At 51.3% G+C, this 22,214-nt stretch overlaps 1 protein-coding gene across 3 annotated transcripts in view; it reads left to right on the plus strand.

The window, feature by feature from the left end:
- Positions 1–22,214, plus strand: part of FANCM (FA complementation group M) — a 98,386-nt gene that overhangs the window by 72,653 nt on the left and 3,519 nt on the right. For 2 of the 3 annotated variants that reach the window (XM_040411359.1, XM_040411361.1), the window contains exons 9-21: positions 2,306–2,493; positions 2,617–2,823; positions 3,189–3,423; positions 4,297–4,442; positions 7,003–7,155; positions 8,367–10,173; positions 10,858–10,940; positions 11,058–11,129; positions 14,374–14,481; positions 15,594–15,750; positions 17,253–17,356; positions 18,182–18,679; positions 20,335–20,686. In XM_040411359.1, coding sequence (XP_040267293.1) covers positions 2,306–2,493; positions 2,617–2,823; positions 3,189–3,423; positions 4,297–4,442; positions 7,003–7,155; positions 8,367–10,173; positions 10,858–10,940; positions 11,058–11,129; positions 14,374–14,481; positions 15,594–15,750; positions 17,253–17,356; positions 18,182–18,679; positions 20,335–20,686 — 4,110 coding nt within the window. Of the gene's footprint in view, positions 1–2,305; positions 2,494–2,616; positions 2,824–3,188; positions 3,424–4,296; positions 4,443–7,002; positions 7,156–8,366; positions 10,174–10,857; positions 10,941–11,057; positions 11,130–14,373; positions 14,482–15,593; positions 15,751–17,252; positions 17,357–18,181; positions 18,680–20,334; positions 20,687–22,214 lie in introns of those variants that run through there. The other variant, XM_040411360.1, reaches the window with a different exon arrangement.

Here is a 22,214-nt window from a genome sequence, read left to right on the forward strand (position 1 = left end):
CATAGCTTTTGTGAGGCCCTGACAAAGACCGCGGTGGATGAAGAGCGGGCGCGTTTTGTGCCGCTGACACGGGCAGGACCTGCGTGTTTTGTAATCCACTTAGATGAGAGGGTGAAGTACACAGCAGCGGGGGAGGGGAGCAGGAGGATAATTGAGCATGCAAGTGACAAATGCACGCACATGGCGTTCCCGCAGGACGCCAGCCCCTCTTCTCTCTGCGCCGTGCACGGATTTCAGCTGCAGTTTTTGCTTTTTTGACATGTATTTTTTTCTGATGGGCTTTGTTCCCACAGCACAGTGGGCCACACATGTGAGACGTGCCACGTCACTGTACCTTTAAGGGTCGATTAGCGCAATGCTTTTCCTTTACTAATTACAGCGAATTGCCTTGTAAGGGTCTGGGTAGTTTTTTATGGTTAGAGGTTAGCTGGTCACAGGGTAACCGTGTGGTATCCATCTCTAAGGGAATCCCTACAGCGCCCCCGCAGGGGAAGTAAAGGATTACACAATTCCCTTTAAAGTCAATGCTGTGTAGTATTTGGATCTATTGGGACCTCCTACAGGGAGAGGAATCCATGGCCTCATCCCATGTGACTGCTGCAGCCAATCACGAGAGACGAGACGTCGCGGCAGGAGGCTGGGCGGTACATAGATCAGCGAGGAAGCCGCGGAAATCCGCACCAAACAAACCGCAGCTCCTCAATGTGTGCCCTAACGGGGAGGCGAGCGATTCCGTCCGGCTGATGACCCCGATCAGTCCTGTCTGGTTAGGAGTTACAAAACGATAAAAACACTTTTCTCTTGCGCTAATTCATGAGCTGTTAAAGTGTTTTTTTCAAGATCTCTGCTTGATGTCACGTAATGGAAACATTCTCTTTTCTTATGGATACAGAACATTCTGTCAGGATGGATAATTGGGGAAATGGCCAATGAAAAGTAACGTGGTTGCCTCGGTCAGCCGGACGCCGTGTCCTTCAGAGAGGGGGGGGGAGGGGGCTCTGGAGCGTCCCCCGCGCGTGCGCTGCTTTCAGGGGAGATATTGAACGTGGCGGTTTTATCTAGGCCGCCGCACAGCTGCTAATTTCAAGGAAATCAATGTGTGTGATTTGTTCTTTGTGTCATGATCCGGTTAATTGTACAAACAGTGCGTTCACTCCGGGCTCCTATCGATCGGGTTGGGGGGGGCACTAATTACGGAGCGGGTAATTGGCCTAGTGGCGGGCAACGAAGGCGCTTGATAAACTCCGCAAAGGAACTAACGTATCTGTAATGAACTGCGTCCGCGTCCTGTCCATGATGTCGTGCTTTAGGTTTTCTATAGACACATCTACTTACCGCTCCCTCCCCCACGACACTGGAGACTGTTGGTTTACATCTTACTTCCCCCTTTACAGAAGCCGGGCCCTTTTATTTAAAACATTTTCATGTTAACATGACCCTTTAAAGGGGTTGTCCAACTTCTTTAAGAATCTCCCCTTTAAATTTGATGTAATAGAGGGAGATCCTGTCCGTTCCCCTCGGCTGCTGTTTTCTGCCCCCGCCGCTCCAGTCCTTCCTGCCGCGATGACGTGCCTCATGCCTCATACCTCACGTCACTTCTAAAGCCTCAGTGGTGTACGGCACAAGGCCCCTGAGGGGATTGGCTGCAGCGGTTACATGGCGTCTACAGCTACATCGCCTCTGCGAGCCGCCGATCTGAACAGCGCTGGAAATGGCGAGGGAGTAAAAGGCATCTGTCAGCAGTTTTCTCCCTACGACACCGGCTGACCTGTTACATGTGCGCTCGGCAGCTGAAGGCATCTGTGTTGGTGCCGTGTTCATATGTGTCCGCATCACTGAGAAATATGATGTTTAAATATATGCAAATCAGCCTTTAGGAGCAACGGGGGCGTTACCATTACACCTAGAGGCTCTGCTCTCTCTGCACTTGTAAATGTCATCACACCTGATTCTGAGCCTCTAGGTGTAACGGCAACGCCCCCGTTGCTCCTAGTTTACCAGTCTTCTATACCTTGGATATCTGTTGGCCGGATGCTGTTCCGCCAGACCCCTCCATACAATGACGATGGGGGGGCAGATTATTATGTTGGCGGCTTTTCTTCCTTGAGAACTACCCGACCCTTCTTTCCCCTGACATCTGCTGGACGGCAGGTCACATTCATCTGACGTGTGGCCCCCAGAGGTGACGACGCTGTCTTGTAGACCCTTGGTCACTGGAGCAGCGCAGATCCATTCCTTAGACGGACGTCTCCTCCGTTGTGATGGCTGCCGCGTAACGTCCTTGTCCTGTTCTTCTCTATTGCAGGTCCTGGTTCCTCCAGCAGTTCTTCGGAAAACACGCGGATCATGATCTTCTCTTCGTTTCGGGAGAGTGTCCAGGAAATTGCGGAAATGCTCAACCAGCATTATCCGGTCGTGCGGGTCATGACCTTCGTGGGCCATTCATCCACTAGCAAAGGAGTTAAAGGTTTCACCCAGAAGGAGCAGCTTGAGGTGGGCACGGAGCCGCTCTCGCCATTGCGGTTGGCGGTAGTCAGCCGACATGGTGGGATCCTGAATCTTGTCTGACTGGTCCGTCCATGGGTGCAGTAGTGACCCAGTTGTCCCATTTCCCAGGTAGTGAAGCGTTTCCGGGAGGGTGGGTATAATACGCTGGTCTCCACCTGTGTAGGAGAAGAAGGCCTGGACATCGGAGAGGTGGATCTCATCGTATGCTTCGATGCCCAGAAAAGTCCTATCCGCCTGGTCCAGAGAATGGGTCGAACCGGAAGGAAACGCCAAGGACGTATAGCGGTCATATTGTGCAAAGGGCGAGAGGAGCGGGTAAGTCACCGCATTTATTTTCCTTAAAATCCTCTGTTACTGATCGTTGTCTTGTGGGGACGATGCCGATAATGTAAAGACGTGTTCATGTTACATTTCTGTCCCAAGTTTAAAGTATACGTTGAGATAAAAGGACCCACAAGTGTAATGTGCTGAGCGTCCCCGGACCAGTAGATGAGCGGCCGGTTACTGGTCGATGTCTTGAGACGTTGTGGGAGGAATCCTAAGCTTTGCCGCCGGTTACTTTCCTCATTTCTCCTTGTGACGGCGCTGCGATGGTTAATAAAGCGGATAGATTTAGTTACCAGAACGTTAATGTGCTTTAGCTTTATGCCGCCCTACTGACGTCTGTCTCATTCCTGCAGACCTATAACCAGAGTCAGTGTAATAAGAGGAGCGTCTATAAAGCCATCCTGGGGACTGACACGGATCTGCGCCTCCACCAGCGGAGCCCGCGCATGGTTCCTGATGGGATCCATCCAGTGGTGCACAAGATGTTCATCACACAAGGAGCCTACGACGTCCGAGATGCAGCTGCCCCCAGAGACAGGCGTTCTAGTGCGGCCCACCGACGGTCGTCAGTATTCTTTGGTGCAGAAGGTGTGTGAATTACAGCCCAGGTAGAGATGATGTCCCTGGTGCGGCGGTGGATTCCTGCACCGGATCCCAATGGGGTCACATCTGAAATTTGCTGCTCAAAACAACGAGATGAGGAGCAGATGCAAAAGGCCTATAGAAAGGGCACCTACCTCTATTGACCACCCTACAGAAGGTCATTGTACGGGGACCTGGCTGTAGGGTGACATGTCTACAGCGCTCAGCTCATTACATACACAAGTATCTCTATCCACCAGGGCCAAGTATTTTTTAACCATTTATGATTCCTTGGTTGTGGCTCCTAATGTCTCCTGCACCCGGAATAACCCTTCTGCCTGGATTAAGAGCCTGTTCACACGGCAGAATACTGGGCCATAATCGGCTGCCGGCCGCCTTGTGTCTTCCATGTTGTTCAGTGGTAGGCTGCGTTTCGCAGTTTGAGGCCGTCTGTTTAAAGCCACATGTCTCTGCTGCTTGAAGCTGCAGCGGGGGTCCGATCGCAGTGGATCTAAGCCACGAGTATGTCCGTGGCATTGAAAGTGAACAACCACGGCAGAAACTGCATCAAATTCTGCGTGTGAACGGGCCCTAAAAGGAGTTGTCCAGGACTCTTCCAGAAGTGGCTTCACTTGTGTCCACAGGGTGTGCGCGGGTTACACCTCAGCCCCAGTCACTTCAGTAGAGCTGAGCTGCAATACCAGACATGACCCACAGGCAGCAGTGGCGCTATTTCTGGAAGAGCACAGCCATGTGTTTCCAGTCCTGGATAACCCCTTTAAGAATGACAGTGGCCGCATTCTAGCCAGGCTTGGATGGAACAAAGATGAGATTCCTCTCGGGGTGTGTTTGTTACTCAGAAGCAAATATTCTCCACAGACTCCATGAAAGAAGACTGGCTGCTGACTAATGCCGAGTACGAGACCTGGGACCGAGCGTATCGTCTAAAGGAATCGGATGGAACGGCGGATGTGATTTTACCCAAGACCCACTTTGATCTTTTCAGGGACTCTGACGCCATCATTGTAAGTAGCCGATTCTGCCCGTCCTGCACGCCCTCTACCCGTCCTGCACGCCCTCTGCCCGTCCGGCGCGCCCTCTTACTACAGGACATGCTGGGTCCTCCAGAGACGATCTGGTTCTGGCTAATAGATGAGGGTCTGTAATGAGAAACTACAAACAGGACCTCTCCCCGCTCCTGACAGGCCTGTTTAATAGGTTCATGCATTCCCCACGTAATAACCATTCTGGAGCCTCTATTCTTATGTCTCTATGTTGTGCCGTTCCTTTATTATTCCTGCTAGAAGTTATGAATGAATTGCTAGCAGTCTGCAGTAAGGGTACAGAGGGGGGGTAACCAGTTGGGAGGGGGGGGCCCTGCACAGTCTGAAAATGGCAGCACTGATTGGATAGAATACAAATGTGATAGCACTCTACATCCAGCACTCTGCCCTGCCTCCATGCTGGATGAGGCATTGGTGTACATTTTGGCCAAAGCGTAATAAGCCACTCACCACGTCAAGGTCGCCTCTATTTGAGTGGTCCCTAACACTAGTTCCTACCTGTTTATGGGCCATGACAGCCACATAAAGTCCAGGGAATGCAGGTCAGCGTGCACGCCAAGCACACTCTGCTTTTAACCCCGTCCGGTGCCATTACAGCTTTCATCGGATCCAGGGATGCAAGTGCCAACATGCATGCTGAGCCCACCATATACTTCTCCTGGAGCCAAATGGCCACTGGTAGGTTCTATATAAGCAGACTCAGTTTTATACTGACTTTAAAACCAGCCTCCAGGACAGATTGACTGGTCAGGTGTGCTTGACTCAAAGGAGATCGCCACGCCTCCAATATATGCTACAAAGAAAAAATGTGGGGGGTTGGGTCAGCACAACCTGCCTGTAGGTGCAGATCACTATGGCGAAATACATATACAAACGGAGAATACAAATGTGATCGCACTCTACATCCAGCACTCTACCCTGCCTCCATGCTGGATGAGGCATTGGTGTACATTTTGGCCAAAGTGTAATAAGCCACTCACCACGTCAAGGTCGCCTCTATGGAGTGGTCCCTAACACTAGTTCCTACCTGTTTATGGGCCATGACAGCCACACAAAGTCCAGGGAATGCAGGTCAGCATGCACGCCAAGCACACTCTGCTTTTAACCCCGTCCGGTGCCATTACAGCTTTCATCAGATCCAGGGATGCAAGTACCAACATGCACGCTGAGCCCACCATATACTTCTCCTGGAGCCAAATGGCTGCTGGTAGGTTCTATATAAGCAGACCACTCAAATAGAGGCGACCTTGACGTGGTGAGTGGCTTATTACTCTTTGGCCAAAATGTACACCAATGCCTCATCCAGCATAGAGGCAGGGCAGAGTGCTGGTTGCAGAGTGCTATCACATTTGTATTTTGCGTTTGTATATGTATTTCGCCATAGCGATGTGCACCTGCATACAGGTTGTGCTGACTCAATTCCCCACATTTTTTCTTTGTAGTATATATTGGAGGCGTGGCGATCTCCATGCAGTCATGCACACCTGACCAGTCAATCTGTCCTGGAGGCTGGTTTTAAAGTCAGTATAAAACTGAGTCTGCTTATATAGAACCTACCAGTAGCCATTCGGCTCCAGGAGAAGTATATGGTGGGCTCAGCATGCATGTTGGCACTTGCATCCCTGGATCCGATGAAAGCTGTAATGGCACCGGACGGGGTTAAAAGCAGAGTGTGCTTGGCTTGCATGCTGACCTGCGCTCCCTGGACTTTATGTGGCTGTCATGGCCCATAAACAGGTAGGAAATAGTGTTAGGGACCACTCAATGGAGGAGACCTTGATGTGGTGAGTGGCTTATTACACTTTGGCCAAAATGTACACCAATGTCTCATCCAGCATGGAGGCAGGGCAGAATGCTGGATGTAGTGTGCGATCACATTTGTATTCTCCGTTTGTATATGTATTTCGCCATAGTGATCTGCACCTGCATACAGGTTGTGCTGACTCAATTCCCCACATTTTTTCTCTGATTGGATAGAGTCAGTCTGTGCAGGGACCCCCCCAACTGGTGACCGCCCCTCTGTACCCTTACTGCAGACTGCTAGCAATTCATTCATAACTTCTAGCAGGAATAATACAGGAACGGCACAACATAGAGACATAAGAATAGAGGCTCCAGAATTGTTATTACATGGGGAACGCATGGAGCTGTTAAAATAGGCATCAGGAGCGGGGAGAGCTCCTCTTTAAAGAGCACCCACCAGCAGGATCATACCGATAATATCAGCCACACTACCTGATAGGGTCGATTCTGCTGATGTAAATTATGGCTGTCTTGTGAAAATCAGGAGGATGTCTTGACTGCTTCTGCAGCCGCACATCAGACGCCGTATAATTCACCTTCTGGACTTTACTGTTGGTGTCTGGCTGCTGGATCTTCACTGCTTTGGTGTGAATTACCAGCCGTCCCTGTCCCCCCCCCCCTCTCTCCCCAGTGTTATAGGGGGCCCATATCCTACCACTGGGGATGTATAATGGGCTCCAGCATGGGGATTAACCGTCCTGTACTCTGTGTGCTCTAGGAACCCGTCCCAGAAAACGTCCGGACGCTCTCCCTGTCCGAATGGAGCTTGTGGCAGAATCGTCCTTTTCCCACGGACTCTGTCGACCACTCTCATCGGTGTCAGAATTTCATTGCCGTCATGGAGCTGATTGAGCAGATGAGATTGGAGGAGGTAAGCGCCACTAAAACCGGATCTATCTGCCATCATTAGCGACACGTCTGCCAGTCGACGGCCGCGCCCGGTATTTACCAGATACTGTCCCATGATGATATTTTATTAGGAAGTCATGTGCGGACTGGGGCAGCCACGGTCCTGGAGTGAACCCCAGTCTTCAGGTCCTAAACCACCCATGAAAATTAAAGGGATTGTCTTAAATGAATAATCCCTTTTTAGAAGCTCGGGTGCAAGTGCGGAAACCCCCTGTGATCAGTCTATTTCAGCCGTGGAAGATTTGGTTTAATCCACAGCGGCCCCTACGTGGCTTCCATTAGTGTCAGTGGGCGACCATGTCATACAAGGCCATACCAAACCCTGCAGCTCTTTCTAGAGGCTTTCCGCCTTTGTTCCTGCTGGGAACCTCCATACATGATGGACATATAGCCAGCATGTCCACTTGGGAGAACCGTGACCCTGAAAGGTAAGTGTTATAGGGGAACATACATTGAGTAGTATGGCGGCCAGCTGGCCGAGCACTTCTATAGCTGGAATGAACATGTGGCCGACAGCTATTCCTCACCCCCTTAGGCCTCATGCACACGACCGTTGTTTTGGTCCGCATCCGAGCCTCAGATTTTGCGGCTCGGGTGCGGACCCAATTACTTCAATGGGGCCGCAAAAGATGTGGACAGCACTGTCTGTTGCTTCGTTCCGTGGCCCCGAAAAAAATATATAGCATGTCCTATTCTTGACCACGTTTTGCGGACAAGAATAGGCATTTCTACAATGGGCCGCCCGTTCCGCAAATTGCGGAAGGCACACAGGCGGCTTCCGCTTTTTTGCGGACTGCAAAAAACTGAACAATCGTGTGCATGAGGCCTTACACACATGCAGACACTAACATTTGGCTCTGCTCAGCATGTATGCGTTTTCAGTGAGGAGAAGCGGTGGTTTATGTCACAAAGTTGAAGCTTATTATGTTTGGCGCTTTCTTCCTTGTTCAGAACCGAGTCATCACTTGAGGGTATTTATCCGGCTCCCACATCCCCGTCCACAAAATACAGCCTTAAATGAGTTGTTTTTACCTGTATTGATATTTTGTGCTGTTTTTGCGCGACCGATACGCGGTTCTTCGTAAAGGCACCTTACACAATTACTATTATAACAGGATCCAGAACGGTGATGTCGGGTTTACAAGAATAACACCTTCTTGCTCCATTTTGCAGAACGGTTGCAAGTACGATGAGGATATGAAGACGTTCTTGCAGGAGGAGAACGTCCAGCCATTACGTAAAGACAATAGAGCGTGTCCTGCCGCTAGTTCGAAGACCAAGAAAAAGTCACCCGTCGTCAACAACACAAAGACTTGTAAGAACTCCACTTTGTTCTCTCCGTTTGAGCCCGATGAAGATTTTAGGTCGACGTCGAAGGTTTTGAGAAACACAAGATCGCTCTCTGCCGAGCCTCTCCATACAAACTCAGTAGTTAATATTTCGGAGGTGGAAGAAGCCGATCTAGTTCATGATGCCGCTGATGAAATGGAAATTGAAGAGAACAAAGAGTCTTCCAAGAACCCTACAAATCTGGAAGATGTTTCAGCAACAAATCGTCACGGTGAGGACCCCACTGCTCTTCTGTCAGATTCCTTCTTTTCTCCTCCATGTGAATCTCATGACGTTGCTCTTGACTTTGCCAATGACTGCATTAATGAAGTAAGGCAAATACTACTGCGGGTCAAAAAATTCTTAACGTCTTCCCCTCCACCATTAACTGAACTCGATTCCTTGGTCACTGTAGAAATCTCTCCTGGATCTTCAGCAGCCGAGATTCTCTCTGTGCCGCATAAAACATCTGAACTACCACCTCTACCTCTGCAAGGATTTCACAGCCCCTTAAGTCAACCAGAGTGTGGACCTGGTCCTACAGAGGTTAATGGCGAAGGGTCACAATGGAGAACGCACCAACCGCTAAATAATGGAGACCTTGTGGAGACTGTTGACACCAATGGGGTGGTAGATGAAAGATCACTACACGATCCTCCGTGGGACGATATTTTTGATTCTGATGCACAAGATGTCTATGTTGAAAATGTTGAGTCACCTCCAGCATCCAGCCATGTCCTAGGAGAACATGGAGAGGGCTTTACGAATAACGGGGAGCGTTTTGACACATCTACAAGGGACGTCAGAAAGCCAGAAAATCATCACGTCAACATCGAAAATAACTTGCCCCTTATCCACGACCGAAATAATACAAAAAGTGACGATACTGACATTGATGTCCCGAGGGCTCCCAGCCCTTCCCAGAGCCAGAAGGTAGAATATCCACCAGTGTTAAGGGAAGAACTAAACTCGTTTCCTGACCACTTCGATGACAGCTTCGACTTGTTTGAGGATGAAGAATTTGCAGAAATTGACCAGTTCACGTCAAGCAGAGCTGGTGCAACAGACAAGACACATCATGGAGGGACCAGCGTCAACTTCAATCTGTTTGACCCTTCTCTACTATCTGAGGACCCTACAGAACAAGAACCAGAAGACCAGGCCACTTCCAACTCCACTGAGAACACAAAACACAAGGAGGAGGAGGTTGATTTTGATGGTTCTCAGGAATTGTTTTCTGTCAATTTCGACCTTGGATTTTCCATTGAGAGCGATTCTCCAGAAGGTGAAGATGACGGACAGCCAGCGAATGACGGTAAAGAAGGATCCAGCCCCTTCAAGGTCCCCAGCCCCCCCAACAAGATGATCACAAGAGATGGCATCATGTCTACTCCCGTGACTTCCACCTACCTAGCCCTGTCTGACAGACGCCTTTCTCTACTCTCACCCTTACACCCTCTGAAAGAGAGGTTTTCCCAGACTCCGGAAACCTCACACTGTGCCTCGGACCGCACCAGAACGTCTTCCAGTACTTCAGCACACTGTAATTTGTATACACCAACTAAGAAGGATGGACGTAGGGCAGAAAGCACGCCCCCCACACAAGGAGGAAATCAACCGGGCACCAGGGTGGACCCGTCTATAACTATCGGTATGTTCGATTTCAGCCGTCCATTATCCTCTTAAAGGGGTCGTCCCACAGTATAGGTGATGAGTACCTAACCCATGTGATCCTGAGAACAGAGGGTTCCCCGGCAGTGTGCACGTCGGTCCACCGCTCCGTCCACTTCTCATATAGATGGCGCTCTGTCAGTCCCATAGAGGTGAATGGAGTGGTGGACCGACGCATGAAGGGGACCTTCTGTTCACGGAATGGCTGGATGTCCCAATATAAAGACCCCCCTGCAATCCAATAATTATCACCTATACTGTGAAATAAAAATAGGAAAAATATAAAAACCTTTTTGTCTTGTGTGCACAGCTCCCCTGCAGACGTCTAAGTACCTGCAGAACAAGCTTGGTGTTTGTAGGATTTATTTTTTTGGGAATATTTCTTTGTTCCCCTTTCACCTCTCAAATCATGGATCCGGCACAACGGGGCGATATCTTTTTTTTTTATATATGATTTGTATAAACTTTTTTTTCCCTTTTTTAATTACTTTAGTTCTTTTTTTTTATTAAGTCCCCCCTCCAGTCATATAAGCCGGTGTTCCCCCGACGTCCTGGTTGTTCTCCGGCACCAGGACGCGGAGCTCTCCAGGTTGTCTTCTGCTTCTTAATTCAGTGTTTTTGCCTCTTATTGTTTTGTTCTGGGATTTTTGCCGTCTCCCTGCAGGCAGCAGTCCTGAGAGCGAAGATGATGTCGTCTTCAGACGGAAAAGAAAATTGACCAGCACCGATGTCATCAGGTCCCCGGAGGTGAGCGGGGGAACGCATTTCACAAGCGCTGGCTGGGAACCTCCGGGATGCGGTTCGGCCGTTTAATCGCGCGCCGATTCTTTGTTTCATTTGTTTGTTTTCAATTTTCTTTTGTAGACTCCAAGCAGCGAATGTGATGTTGACTCGCCGATGCCTGTGGTTAAGAAGCGCCGACACGTCCTTAACGCTGTAAGTCTGCTGCCGCGTAGAGTCTGTCCATCTGCAAATCTCCAAGCAATCGTCCAATAATCTAGAACAATTCATCCGGACCCATTAATGTCAGATTACAGGAATTATGTGCAGATATACACCGGCTCGGGACCGGCTGGTGTCTGCATTATTGGTGGGTCATGCCAAACACACAGACATCCGGGGGCCGTGGACCTCGGGACAACAGAATTACTTCTAATTTCTGAGGACAGAGCAAAATACTAATCTGCAGGTGTTAACAGAGATTATGATTATCACAGATTATGACGCCATTGTGTGTTTTGCCAGATTATCAACATTTTTGGATGATTAAAATCATCTTTCTATCTCATATCTCCAGCTTTCTCTCCTACATCTGTATCTAGCCATCTCCTCTCTGCTTCTCTCTCTCCCTCCCTGCGCCTCTGGGCTTCTGTCTCTGCGTGCCTCTGGGCTTCTGTCTCTGCGCGCCTCGGGGCTTGTGTCTCTGCGCGCCTCGGGGCTTGTGTCTCTGCACGCCTCGGGGCTTGTGTCTCTGCGCGCCTCGGGGCTTGTGTCTCTGCGCGCCTCGGGGCTTGTGTCTCTGCGCGCCTCGGGGCTTGTGTCTCTGCGCGCCTCGGGGCTTGTGTCTCTGCGCGCCTCGAGGCTTCTGTCTCTGCGCGCCTCGGGGCTTGTGTCTCTGCGCGCCTCGGGGCTTGTGTCTCTGCGCGCCTCGGGGCTTGTGTCTCTGCGCACCCTTCTGCATGTGGGAGATTGCTGTAACTTTATATACATTTTCTTTTTTTAAGCTGATTTTCCTCGGTTTTAGTCTCTCAGTGACAGAACATATTTCCGGACGCGCTTTGATCATTTGGTTCCTTATTATCGGCCCATCCGCCCTCGCCCCTTTCTTCCTATTACATTATATGTGAAATTACCCCGGGAGCCATTTAGAGGCCATTATCTGCATACACATCAGAATATATAATGTATACTGCCGGGCGGGGAGTGTGCAGGATAAAGGACAGTATTATCCTGTTGTTTTAGTAATTAGTTAACGATGCTGCGGTCAGAAAGCCGTATAGCCGTCTATACAAAGCCGGGGAAGAATAGAGAGGACGGGTAATTTGTGGGATAAACACATATGATTGTGAATGGCGAGTGGTTGCCTAGCAACAGCCCAACTTTCCGAGAAGAGACGCTTCCGCTGCTTGTTCAAGGCCGATGCTGAAAGGCAGCGTTGGATCTGCTCGTCCTTGGTCATCTCTATACGGTGGGGAATCATTTTATATCACGGTAAAAACTGCAGGTCTGAGTCAGAAAAACGTATGACGGTACTTTTACATGAGCGCACGGGAACAGATCTCAGCCACAGCGCGCACACCACTCGGGTTGTACTTAATGCACCCGTGTAGGCGCGCCAGTATTTATGCAAAAGGACAGTTTCTGCCAGGAAGGAACTTGTCCTCATACTGTACTCCTCAAATAATACCCCCATATCTTCCATAAATATTACTACTGTAAATTGCTCAAATAATATAAAACTTAAAGTTGGTGGAAACCTAAGGGCATCGACTCCTTTTGCCCTCCCCTGACCCGGCCCAAGTCATGGCGTCTGCCCTGAGGATTGTGTAGACTAGGAGAGATAATAGGGAGGGCTCTTAACTAACCTCTTTGTGTGTCTGTAGCGGTTGAGAACTGAGCCTTTTGGCGGTAACAGCTGAGTACTGTGTTTTGGTGGTAGCGGCTGACCTCTGTGTCTTCTAGTGATAGCGGCTGACCTCTGTCTTCTAGTGATAGCGGCTGACCTCTGTGTCTTCTAGTGATAGCGGCTGACCTCTGTCTTCTAGTGATAGCAGCTGAGCCCTGTGTGTCTTGTGGCGGTAGCGGCTGAGCACTGTGCGTCTTGTGGCGGTAGCGGCTGAGCACTGTGTGACTTGTGGCAGTAGCGGCTGAGCGCTGTGTGTCTTGTGGCGATAGCAGCTGAGCACTGTGTGTCTTGCGGCAGTAGCGGCTGAGCGCTGTGTGTCTTGTGGCGGTGGCGGCTGAGCGCTTTGTGTCTTGTGGCGGTAGCGGCTGAGCACTGTGTGTCTTGCGGCAGTAGCGGCTGAGCACTGTGTGTCTTGTGGCAGTAGCGGCTGAGCACTGTGTGTCTTGCGGCGGTAGCGGCTGAGCCCTGTGTGTCTTGTGGCGGTAGCGGCTGAGCACTGTGCGTCTTGTGGCAGTAGCGGCTGAGAACTGTGTCTTCTAGTGATAGCGGCTGAGCAATGTGTGTCTTGTGGCAGTAGCGGCTGAGCACTGTGCGTCTTGTGGCGGTGGCGGCTGAGCGCTTTGTGTCTTGCGGCGATAGCGGCTGAGCCCTGTGTGTCTTGTGGCGGTAGCGGCTGAGCACTGTGTGTCTTGTGGCAGTAGCGGCTGAGCACTGTGCGTCTTGTGGCAGTAGCGGCTGAGAACTGTGTCTTCTAGTGATAGCGGCTGACCTCTGTGTCTTCTAGTGATGGCGGCTGAGCACTGTGTGTCTTGTGGCGATAGCAGCTGAGCACTGTGTGTCTTGTGGCGGTAGCGGCTGAGCACTGTGTGTCTTGCGGCGGTAGCGGCTGAGCACTGTGTGTCTTGCGGCGGTAGCGGCTGAGCACTGTGTGTCTTGCGGCGGTAGCTGCTGAGCACTGTGTGTCTTGCGGCGGTAGCGGCTGAGCACTGAGTGTCTTGCGGCGGTAGCGGCTGAGCACGGTGTGTCTTGCGCGGTAGCGGCTGAGCACGGTGTGTCTTGCGGCGGTAGCGGCTGAGCACTGTGTGTCTTGCGGCGGTAGCGGCTGAGCGCTGTGTGTCTTGCGGCGGTAGCGGCTGAGCGCTGTGTGTCTTGCGGCGGTAGCGGCTGAGCACTGTGTGTTTTGCGGTAGCGGCTGAGCACTGTGTGTTTTGCGGTAGCGGCTGAGCACTGTGTGTCTTGCGGCGGTAGCGGCTGAGCCCTGTGTGTCTTGTGGCGGTAGCGGACGAGCACTGTGTGTCTTGCGGCGGTAGCGGCTGAGCACTGTGTGTCTTGCGGCGGTAGCGGCTGAGCACTGTGTGTTTTGCGGTAGCGGCTGAGCGCTGTGTGTCTTGTAGTGGTAGCGGCTGAGCACTGTGTGTTTTGCGGTAGCGGACGAGCGCTGTGTGTTTTGCGGTAGCGGACGAGCTCTGTGTGTTTTGCGGTAGCGGACGAGCGCTGTGTCTTGTGGCGGTAGCAGCTGGGCACTAATTTGTGGACTGGTCCTTGTTCTTACAGCTGGACTCTGATGATGAAAACTTTGACCATCCCCCCACTTATCACAAGGGAAACCCCCAGAATGGCCGGAAGCAGGAAGAATTGCGCGCTCCTAGGCACAAGAAGGAGGTTTGTAACTGATCGCTTGTTCACAGCAGAAATACACAGGCTGCATCGCCACAGATCCACTTTTCAGTCCGGCTCCCTGACGTGGATTCTGCACAGAAATATCTTCAAAAGGAGTTGTTTTTCTTTCTAGACAATGTAGGTTTCAGATCCACATCTGGAAATAGATGTGTGATCTCCGTGCACTTTGACGTTTTCTTCTCAGCGGCGGCCGGTCTCGGCTGAGGTCAGACTTCAGCCGCAGATCTGAATCTATGATCTGCACTTTTGCATTTATTTTGTAATTCATTTTCCATCTGTCAGGTCAAAAGTGTGGAAACTGTCCTGGCAATGAGAGAGTTAAAAACTCTGTGCCCCTTCCCATCTTGCCTTGTTACCCGCAGATGGAGGCGCTGGCATATTTGGGGCAGTGATCGGCTTCTATAGTGTTGGATAGGAAAGGGCAAACGGTGACCCCCAAACCGTTCCACCTCCTGCGCGGTAGAGAAGCATCTTGCTGCATCCGCTCCGTGCACTTTGCTTCTTCCAGCTCAGCGAGCGGCACCTCACAGGACACTAATGGCTTCTGACGTCAAGGTGGTTGTAAGTGGATCACTTTCTAGTTGACTCAGGAGCCCGGCGCAGACGGTGCGGCCCCCGGTCATAGATGTGGATGCCCCGGCTTTACACTTGGGCTTCATGTACTTTGACCCTTCCATATGATTGATGGGATCACTGGTCTTGGTTTGGACCAGACCTGTATCCATACGAGGTGCACAGTAGCCGCCTCAATCTGGGTCCTGGCGCTAGAAAGGCCACTAAGACATACAAATGACGCACAGTAGAGGGGTCCGTGGGGTAGATTTCACATTGGGGCCCAGGTGACTTCAAGCTACGCTTCTTCCTTGGGGGGATTATGGAAGGGTCTTCATCTTGGTGGTTGGCCACGTTCATGGCCTGCTATAAAGAAGACACTTAAATTGTCAGGAATCGCTTCAGTGGTGCATTTACCAGGGCAAGATGGTGACGGGTCAGGAGAGGCAGGAGTCCCTCGGCCCGGAGGTGAAGCTCCTCTTTTCTTTCAATGGCTTCTAATAGTTTCTGTGGTCTTGACGTCCATTCTTACCCTCTTGCAGAATGCAGCCCGGCAGTTCCTTGACGATGAGGCTGAGCTCTCAGCAGAAGAGGCTGAATTTGTGTCATCGGATGAGAACAGCGATTCGGAGAACGATCGGGACACATCGCTGGTGGGATTCCTGAATGACAACACTCAGCTGTCCCAGGCTTTAGATGGTGAGTGCAAAATGGAGGGAAATGACGCGGTGCAGCAGAGTCTGGTCAGTCTCCACCCGGGGCTTGGATGGTGGCTCAGTGGTTACTAATGTCTTGGAGCATTGGGTTTGAAACCCACTTAAGGCAACATGTGCAGTGCCTCGAAAAAGTGTTCATAACCCTTGAACTTTTCCAAATTTTTTTCATGTTGGGATTTCATGTGATTGAGGAACATAAAGTTCAAGTCTGTGTGAAGGGAGGAGAAAATGAGACATAGGTTTAAAAAGTTTTAATAAATAAAGATCTGGACAGTGCGGCGTGCATTAGTATTCAGCCCCCTGAGTCAATACTTTGTAGGACCCCCTTTTGCTGCAGTTACAGCTGCAGTCTTTTGGGGTCTGCCTCTACCATCTTTGCACATCTAGAGGATGACCTTTTTGCCCATTCTCCTGGTCAGAAGAGCTCGCGCTCAGTCAGATTTGATGGAGAGCGTCTGTACTTGCCACAGAGTCTCGGTGGGATTTAGGTCTGGACGGTGCCGGCCGTTCGAACACATGAAGATGCTTTGATCTAAAACATTCCATTGTAGCTCTGGCTGGATGTTGAGGGTCGTTGTCCTGCAACATTTAACTTTGTGGGTGTAATGTTAAAAATGTGGAAAAGTTCAAGGGGTATCAATACTTTTTCAAGACACTGTATCTTCTCCCCGCATTTCCATGTTTTCCTCTGGGCTTCCACACCCCAAAACATCTTGATAGGTTAATTTGAAATTTGCAGTAGATTGTTGCCCCGATAGAAAAGGGGCCAATGTGAGTGATGAGAGGATCTGTACAGCGCTGCGGAGTAGGTTGGCGTCTTAAATAAATACGTTCAGAATTCTGCTGCTTTCCACTTGGAGACAGTCGGCACTTTCCTGACTGACACGCCCGTAGCTGCTTTAGCGTATGGCAGTCTGTGGAGTCTCCCGCTCCAATAAACGGATTTCAGGGCTTTAAAGCACATTCTCAAGAAGCCAGCATGCCCCCTCCTACTGCGGTTGTGATCGGCGTTCGCCCCCTCCTCCTGCAGTTGTGATCGGCGTTCGCCCTCTCCTCCTGCGGTTGTGATCGGCGTTTGCCCCCTCCTCCTGCGGTTGTGATCGGCGTTTGCCCTGTCCTCCTGCGGTTGTGCTCGGCGTTGGCCCCCTCCTCCTGCGGTTGTGCTCGGCGTTGTTCCCCTCCTCCTGCGGTTGTGCTCAGCGTTTGCCCCCTCCTCCTGCGGTTGCGATCGGCGTTCCCCCTCCTCTGGTTGCGATCGGCGTTGGCCCCGTCCTCCTGCGGTTGTGCTCGGCGTTGGCCCTGTCCTCCTGCGGTTGTGCTCGGCGTTGGCCCTGTCCTCCTGCGGTTGTGCTCGGCGTTGGCCCCCTCCTCCTGCGGTTGTGCTCGGCGTTGGCCCCCTCCTCCTGCGGTTGTGCTCGGCGTTCTGTAGGGTGTTTTGCGTCGTCTTCTCTTCAGTTTGAATAACCTTGAGGTTTTTCTTTGCAGACTCGGAGATGTACGGCGTATACCTGAAGTCTGTCCGCAGCCCTGCTGTCGGCAATCGGTTTAAACTGGTGCACAAGAGGCACAGCATGGCGGTCTTCTCCCAGGTGTGTGTCTGTACAGATTTGTGTTTCTTCGTTTTGTGGAAACTCACAGGGAATGAGGTCAAACCCTGCAGCCCTTGTGGCATCGCCTGTCGGCAGCTACGGCGCAGGTCACGTGATGCTGAGATCCGCGTTGTCTCCAGCAGAACCTGCAGCGGAGACGTTTTCCAGGAATAAACCTTTGAATAAACCTGCATTCAGACGCTGCGCCCGGAGTCATCGGTCCGCGTCACCGCAATGCGGAGCCTCCCAGCTGCAATCTGAGACATGAGCGCCATACGCACCTCGGCTCACTGTGCACGATTTAGTGGTTCTGAGGACGGCAATCGGTAATGTGGGGGTTTGCAGCGGTGACTCCGGCATTGCTGCGAGACGCCCCGATGACACCAGGTACCCCATGGACATACACAATGCTGAGAGGTCTACTGGAGACATCACTGCTGGCAGGTTCACTCTCCTGACATGGCTGATTCCGTAATAACACTGTGCCATTCCTCAGTTATTCCTCCTAAAAACGTTGAATACCTTGACAGCAGGGTATTACCAGGGGGTGGGCATTGTCCAGTCACCGTACTGTCAGACTATACAGGTACGTCCCTGTAACAAGGGCAATGGTAACGCCCAGTTATCAGTTTATACATAAATGTTCAGGAGGAATAGCAGAGGAACAGCACTAAGCAAAGTATGTAGTTAGCGCCTGCATGCACTGACATTAACCCTTGCCTGCTGGAGCAATCTTTCAGTAACCTCAGTGGTCGGCCTCGTTCCAGTCGGAAATGGCTGAATTCAGATGGGACTTCCTGCCATGTTCTTCTCTGCCGCTCTTAGATTCCAGAGCAAGACGAGAGCTACATGGAGGACAGCTTCTGCGTAGCAGAAAATGACGAGGAAGAAGGGGGGTCCAGCGACGAGGAAGAAGTTCAGGCGGATTTCGGCCTCCTCTGTGAGGACAGCTTTGTTGGAGGGAGAAAACAATACCGTACACGGCGCAGACTGAAACTCAAAGACGCTGAAACCAACAGGGGCCAACCGGTAAAAAACAAAAGACGGATCATCGTCCATGAGGACTCCAGTGAGGAGGAGATGCCCAAGTCAGCAGTCAGATCTCCTGAGTGTTCCTCAAAGTTCTCTTCTTCCAAGCCACCACCAGATGGCGCCGCAGTGACTCATAAAGGTTCAGGACGTGGCGAGAAGAACTTGCCGGATGTCTCCCAGAGGGACCGGCGCCAGGTGCGGCTCAGTCTTCAGGCCTCTCTGTCAGATGAGCTCGATTTTCAGCCGGAAGTCACATCTTCATCAAATAAGATGATCCGTCTCACGGAGAAGGTACGTGTCCAAAAGCTGACATTTCTTAAAGACCTTGTGACGATTAATAATCAAGATGCGTTAAGTGAACCAGACGCGCAGCGCCCGGCCTGACCTCCCAGCACCGCCGGGGTCACATAGGATTATATTGATTTATGATGCTGTGTAACCCTTAAAGTTCTAGAATCTATTAGATGACACCGACATAGTGCTGCCAGCGTTATCCAATACATTCCAGAACTGTAAGGGTTACATAGCATCAATCAATATAATGCTATGCGAGCCCAGCAGTGCTGGGAGGTCAGGCCGGGCGCTGCGCGTCTGAAAGGGGCCTTAGTCTTGTTAGAGGGGTGTTCCAGTCATAACAAATGAGCACTTTATTCAGTGGAAAACATGGGTCCTTTCTTCCAGAAATAGCGCCATCCACAGGTTGTATATGGTATTGCAGCTCAGCCCCATTCGCTGCTGGGAGCTTTAGGATTTTGAGGTCCTAGATTTTGCTTATTTAGTAATATCTTCAGATGTCAAAGCTTCATATTTTTGATGCAGAGCTCTCCCCCCCCCCCCCTCCTATTTAAAGCTAGTGAGGTGACTCAAAAGGGTTGTGTGATGTTGTGTTTTTGTGAGTTACTTTCTTGTGCCCCCCGATCCAGCGCCCACTGCTCTGCTGTTCCGTATCCCGCTGCAGCCAGTCACTGGCCTCAGGTGGTTTAGTGCCAGTAATTGGCTGCAGCGGTATATGAGACATCACTGGCTGCAGGACAAAGTGATGGCACTGGATCAGAGCGGGCACATTCGTTCTACTGGGCTCCCAGATAAGGAAAAATAAAAACTTGGAACAAATCCTTTAAAGGGATTCTGTCACCAGATTTAACCCTATAAAGCTAGCTGACATGAGCGATGTGCTAAACCTAACCAGCCTATTCCTACTTGTATCTGCGCCCCCGTTGTTCCTGCTCCTAGAGGCTCCGTTCTCCCTCCAAGTCCTGATTGACAGGGCCAGGCAGCGCTCGCATCCGTCTGCCAGCCCTGTGCACTGGTGAAATCTCGCGCCGTTCAGGCGCGGTGAGGAAGCTGGCAGCCTTTGAGCGTCTTTCCCTCACCGCGCCTGCACCGAGTACTGAACGGCGCGGGATTTCACCAGTGCACAGGGCTGGCAGACGGATGTGAGCGCTGCCTGGCCCTGTCAATCAGGACTTGGAGGGAGAACGGAGCCTCTAGGAGCAGGAACAACCCCCCCCCCCCCCCCCCGCTTCTAGCGGCCAAGTAGCATATTATAAATCTAGATTTCTGGCGTAACGGGGGCACAGATACAAGTAGGAGTAGGCTGGTTAGGTTTAGCACATCGCTAATGTCAGCTAGCTTAATAAGGTAAAATCTGGTGACAGAATCCCTTTAAAATTCTGATTTACACATCACACTGCAAAAAAACCAGTAAGCTGGGAGCTCCCCCTAGTGGTTGCTGCTGGCAACCATAATTGTATCATTACTAAACTGCAGACAGCACTACGTAGGGGAGAACCGATTCCATTCAGACAGCAATCAGAGATCTTGAAAATGTGATGAAATGACGTACAATATGTATTAGAAAGCTGCACTTTCCATTGTATAATAGATGGCCGTGCGCCCCCCAGTCTGTACACATCTGGTTTCTTTTATCCTTTCTATCGCTGCAGCTGGAAGACAGGAGCGATAAGCCGGGTTCATCATGGCGGGCTTCCTTGAACGGCTCGGCGCTCATGAAGACTCCTGTGTCCACAGCCTCCTGCATCCTTGCCGACTGCAGAGAAATCTCCTCCGGACCCGAGGTCATCACGTACCTGAGGACTTCTCACGGGGTCACAGTGGACATCTGCTCCCTGGGGGGCTGCGATTACATTGTCAGCAACCGCCTAGCCGTAGAGAGGAAATCCCAGTCCGAATTCGCCAGCAGTGCTAACAGGAGCAAACTGGTCGAGCGGATCCAGCACCTACAGCGCAAGTACGAGAGGCTCTGCCTGATTGTGGAGAAGGACCGGGTGAAGCCAGGTGTGTGCTTCTCCCAGCCTGATACATGGCCGGTCTTAAAGGGGTTGTCGCATTCCCTCCGGATAGGACGTGAGCATCGTATCGGTGGCGTCCCGAGTTCCCTGAATGAATGGGATGGGGGTCGGGGACCTGTTCTCAATGGGGATTGTTGGCGGGGTACAGCGATCCCCTATTTCCAGCAGTCCCATAGAGAATGAATTCAGTGGCCGCACACGCTCGACCTCACTCTTGTGATTGTGGGGGTCCCAGCAGTCAGACCTGAAGGAGGCACGACCCGACGCAGGAATTCTGCGCATGGCGCTGACAGAAGAGCCGGGGCTGATTTAAATATCTGATTTTCAGATACGTAGGAAAACTTGGGAATTCAGAGTTAGAAAGGGTTTTTAATATTGATGAACTCCCTTTAGGATGCTGAGAGTCGACCCTCCGCCAATTAGCTGTTTACCGGAGCCGTGGGGTGCTGGCCTGCACGTGGTGTAGTGACCTGGAAACATACCGTAAACTCAGTCCCATTATGTGCCAGTGCCCATCACACAGCTAATCAGTGGGGGCCCGACTCCTGGCATCCTAAGGATGGCTCTCAAGACAAGTCCTGAAATACATCTTTAAAGGGCACCTGTCAGCAGATTTGTCCCTATGACGCCGGCTGACCTGTTACATGAGCGCGCGGCAGCTGGAGGCATCGGTGTTGGTCCCGTGTTCATATGTGGCAGCATTACTGAGAAAAATTATGTTTTATTATATGCAAATGAGCCTCTGGGAGCAACGGGGGCGTTACCATTGCACCTAGAGGCTCTGCTCCTGCCGCACCCTTTACACTTTGACAGAGACAGGCGTGACGAGGTTTATAGTGCTTGGCCCTGTCAATCAGGGTACATAGAGGAGCCTCCAGGTGTAATGGTAACGCCCCCGTTGCTCCCAGAGGCTCATTTGCTTATAATAAAACATCAGATGCCTTCAGTTGCCAGGAGCACATGTAACAGGTCAGCCAGGGTCATGTGGGGGGGAGGGGGGCTTCCTGTGTAAACTTCACAAGGCAAAATGGAGGCAGTCCCAAGTCTGCTGCATCCATTTCTGTAACCTTGGATGGAAAGGTAGGTGGTTACGTAAGGACATGACGGGCGCCGTGCTGTTTACATATGAAGCCCCCCAGCTGCCTAGATCAGTGATGGCTAACCTCCGGCACTCCGACTCCCAGCATGCTGCATTCATTTCTGTGGGGTTCAGAGAACAGCCAAGAAAGTGGGCATCTTGGGAGTTGTAGTTTTACCACAGCCGGAGTAGCGGAGGTCAGCCCCCATGGGGTTTCCTCACATAACCACTTACTGTGCCACCCAAGGTTCCTGTCCAGCGCAGCCGTCGGTCTCCTCTGTAAACCACGTGACCGCTGCCGTTTTGCTTAGCAGGGATGCGGTGGCGCTGCAATGTTTACAGCATGCACTGTACGGCCGTTTCTTCTTCGGCGGCGGCCTGACCCTTGAATATAATTAGACCTTCCTTTTAAAGGGAGTTGGGAGACTGGAAATAG

This window comes from Bufo bufo, chromosome 11 (assembly GCF_905171765.1).
Source record: "Bufo bufo chromosome 11, aBufBuf1.1, whole genome shotgun sequence".
NCBI classification, from domain to species: Eukaryota; Metazoa; Chordata; class Amphibia; order Anura; family Bufonidae; genus Bufo; species Bufo bufo.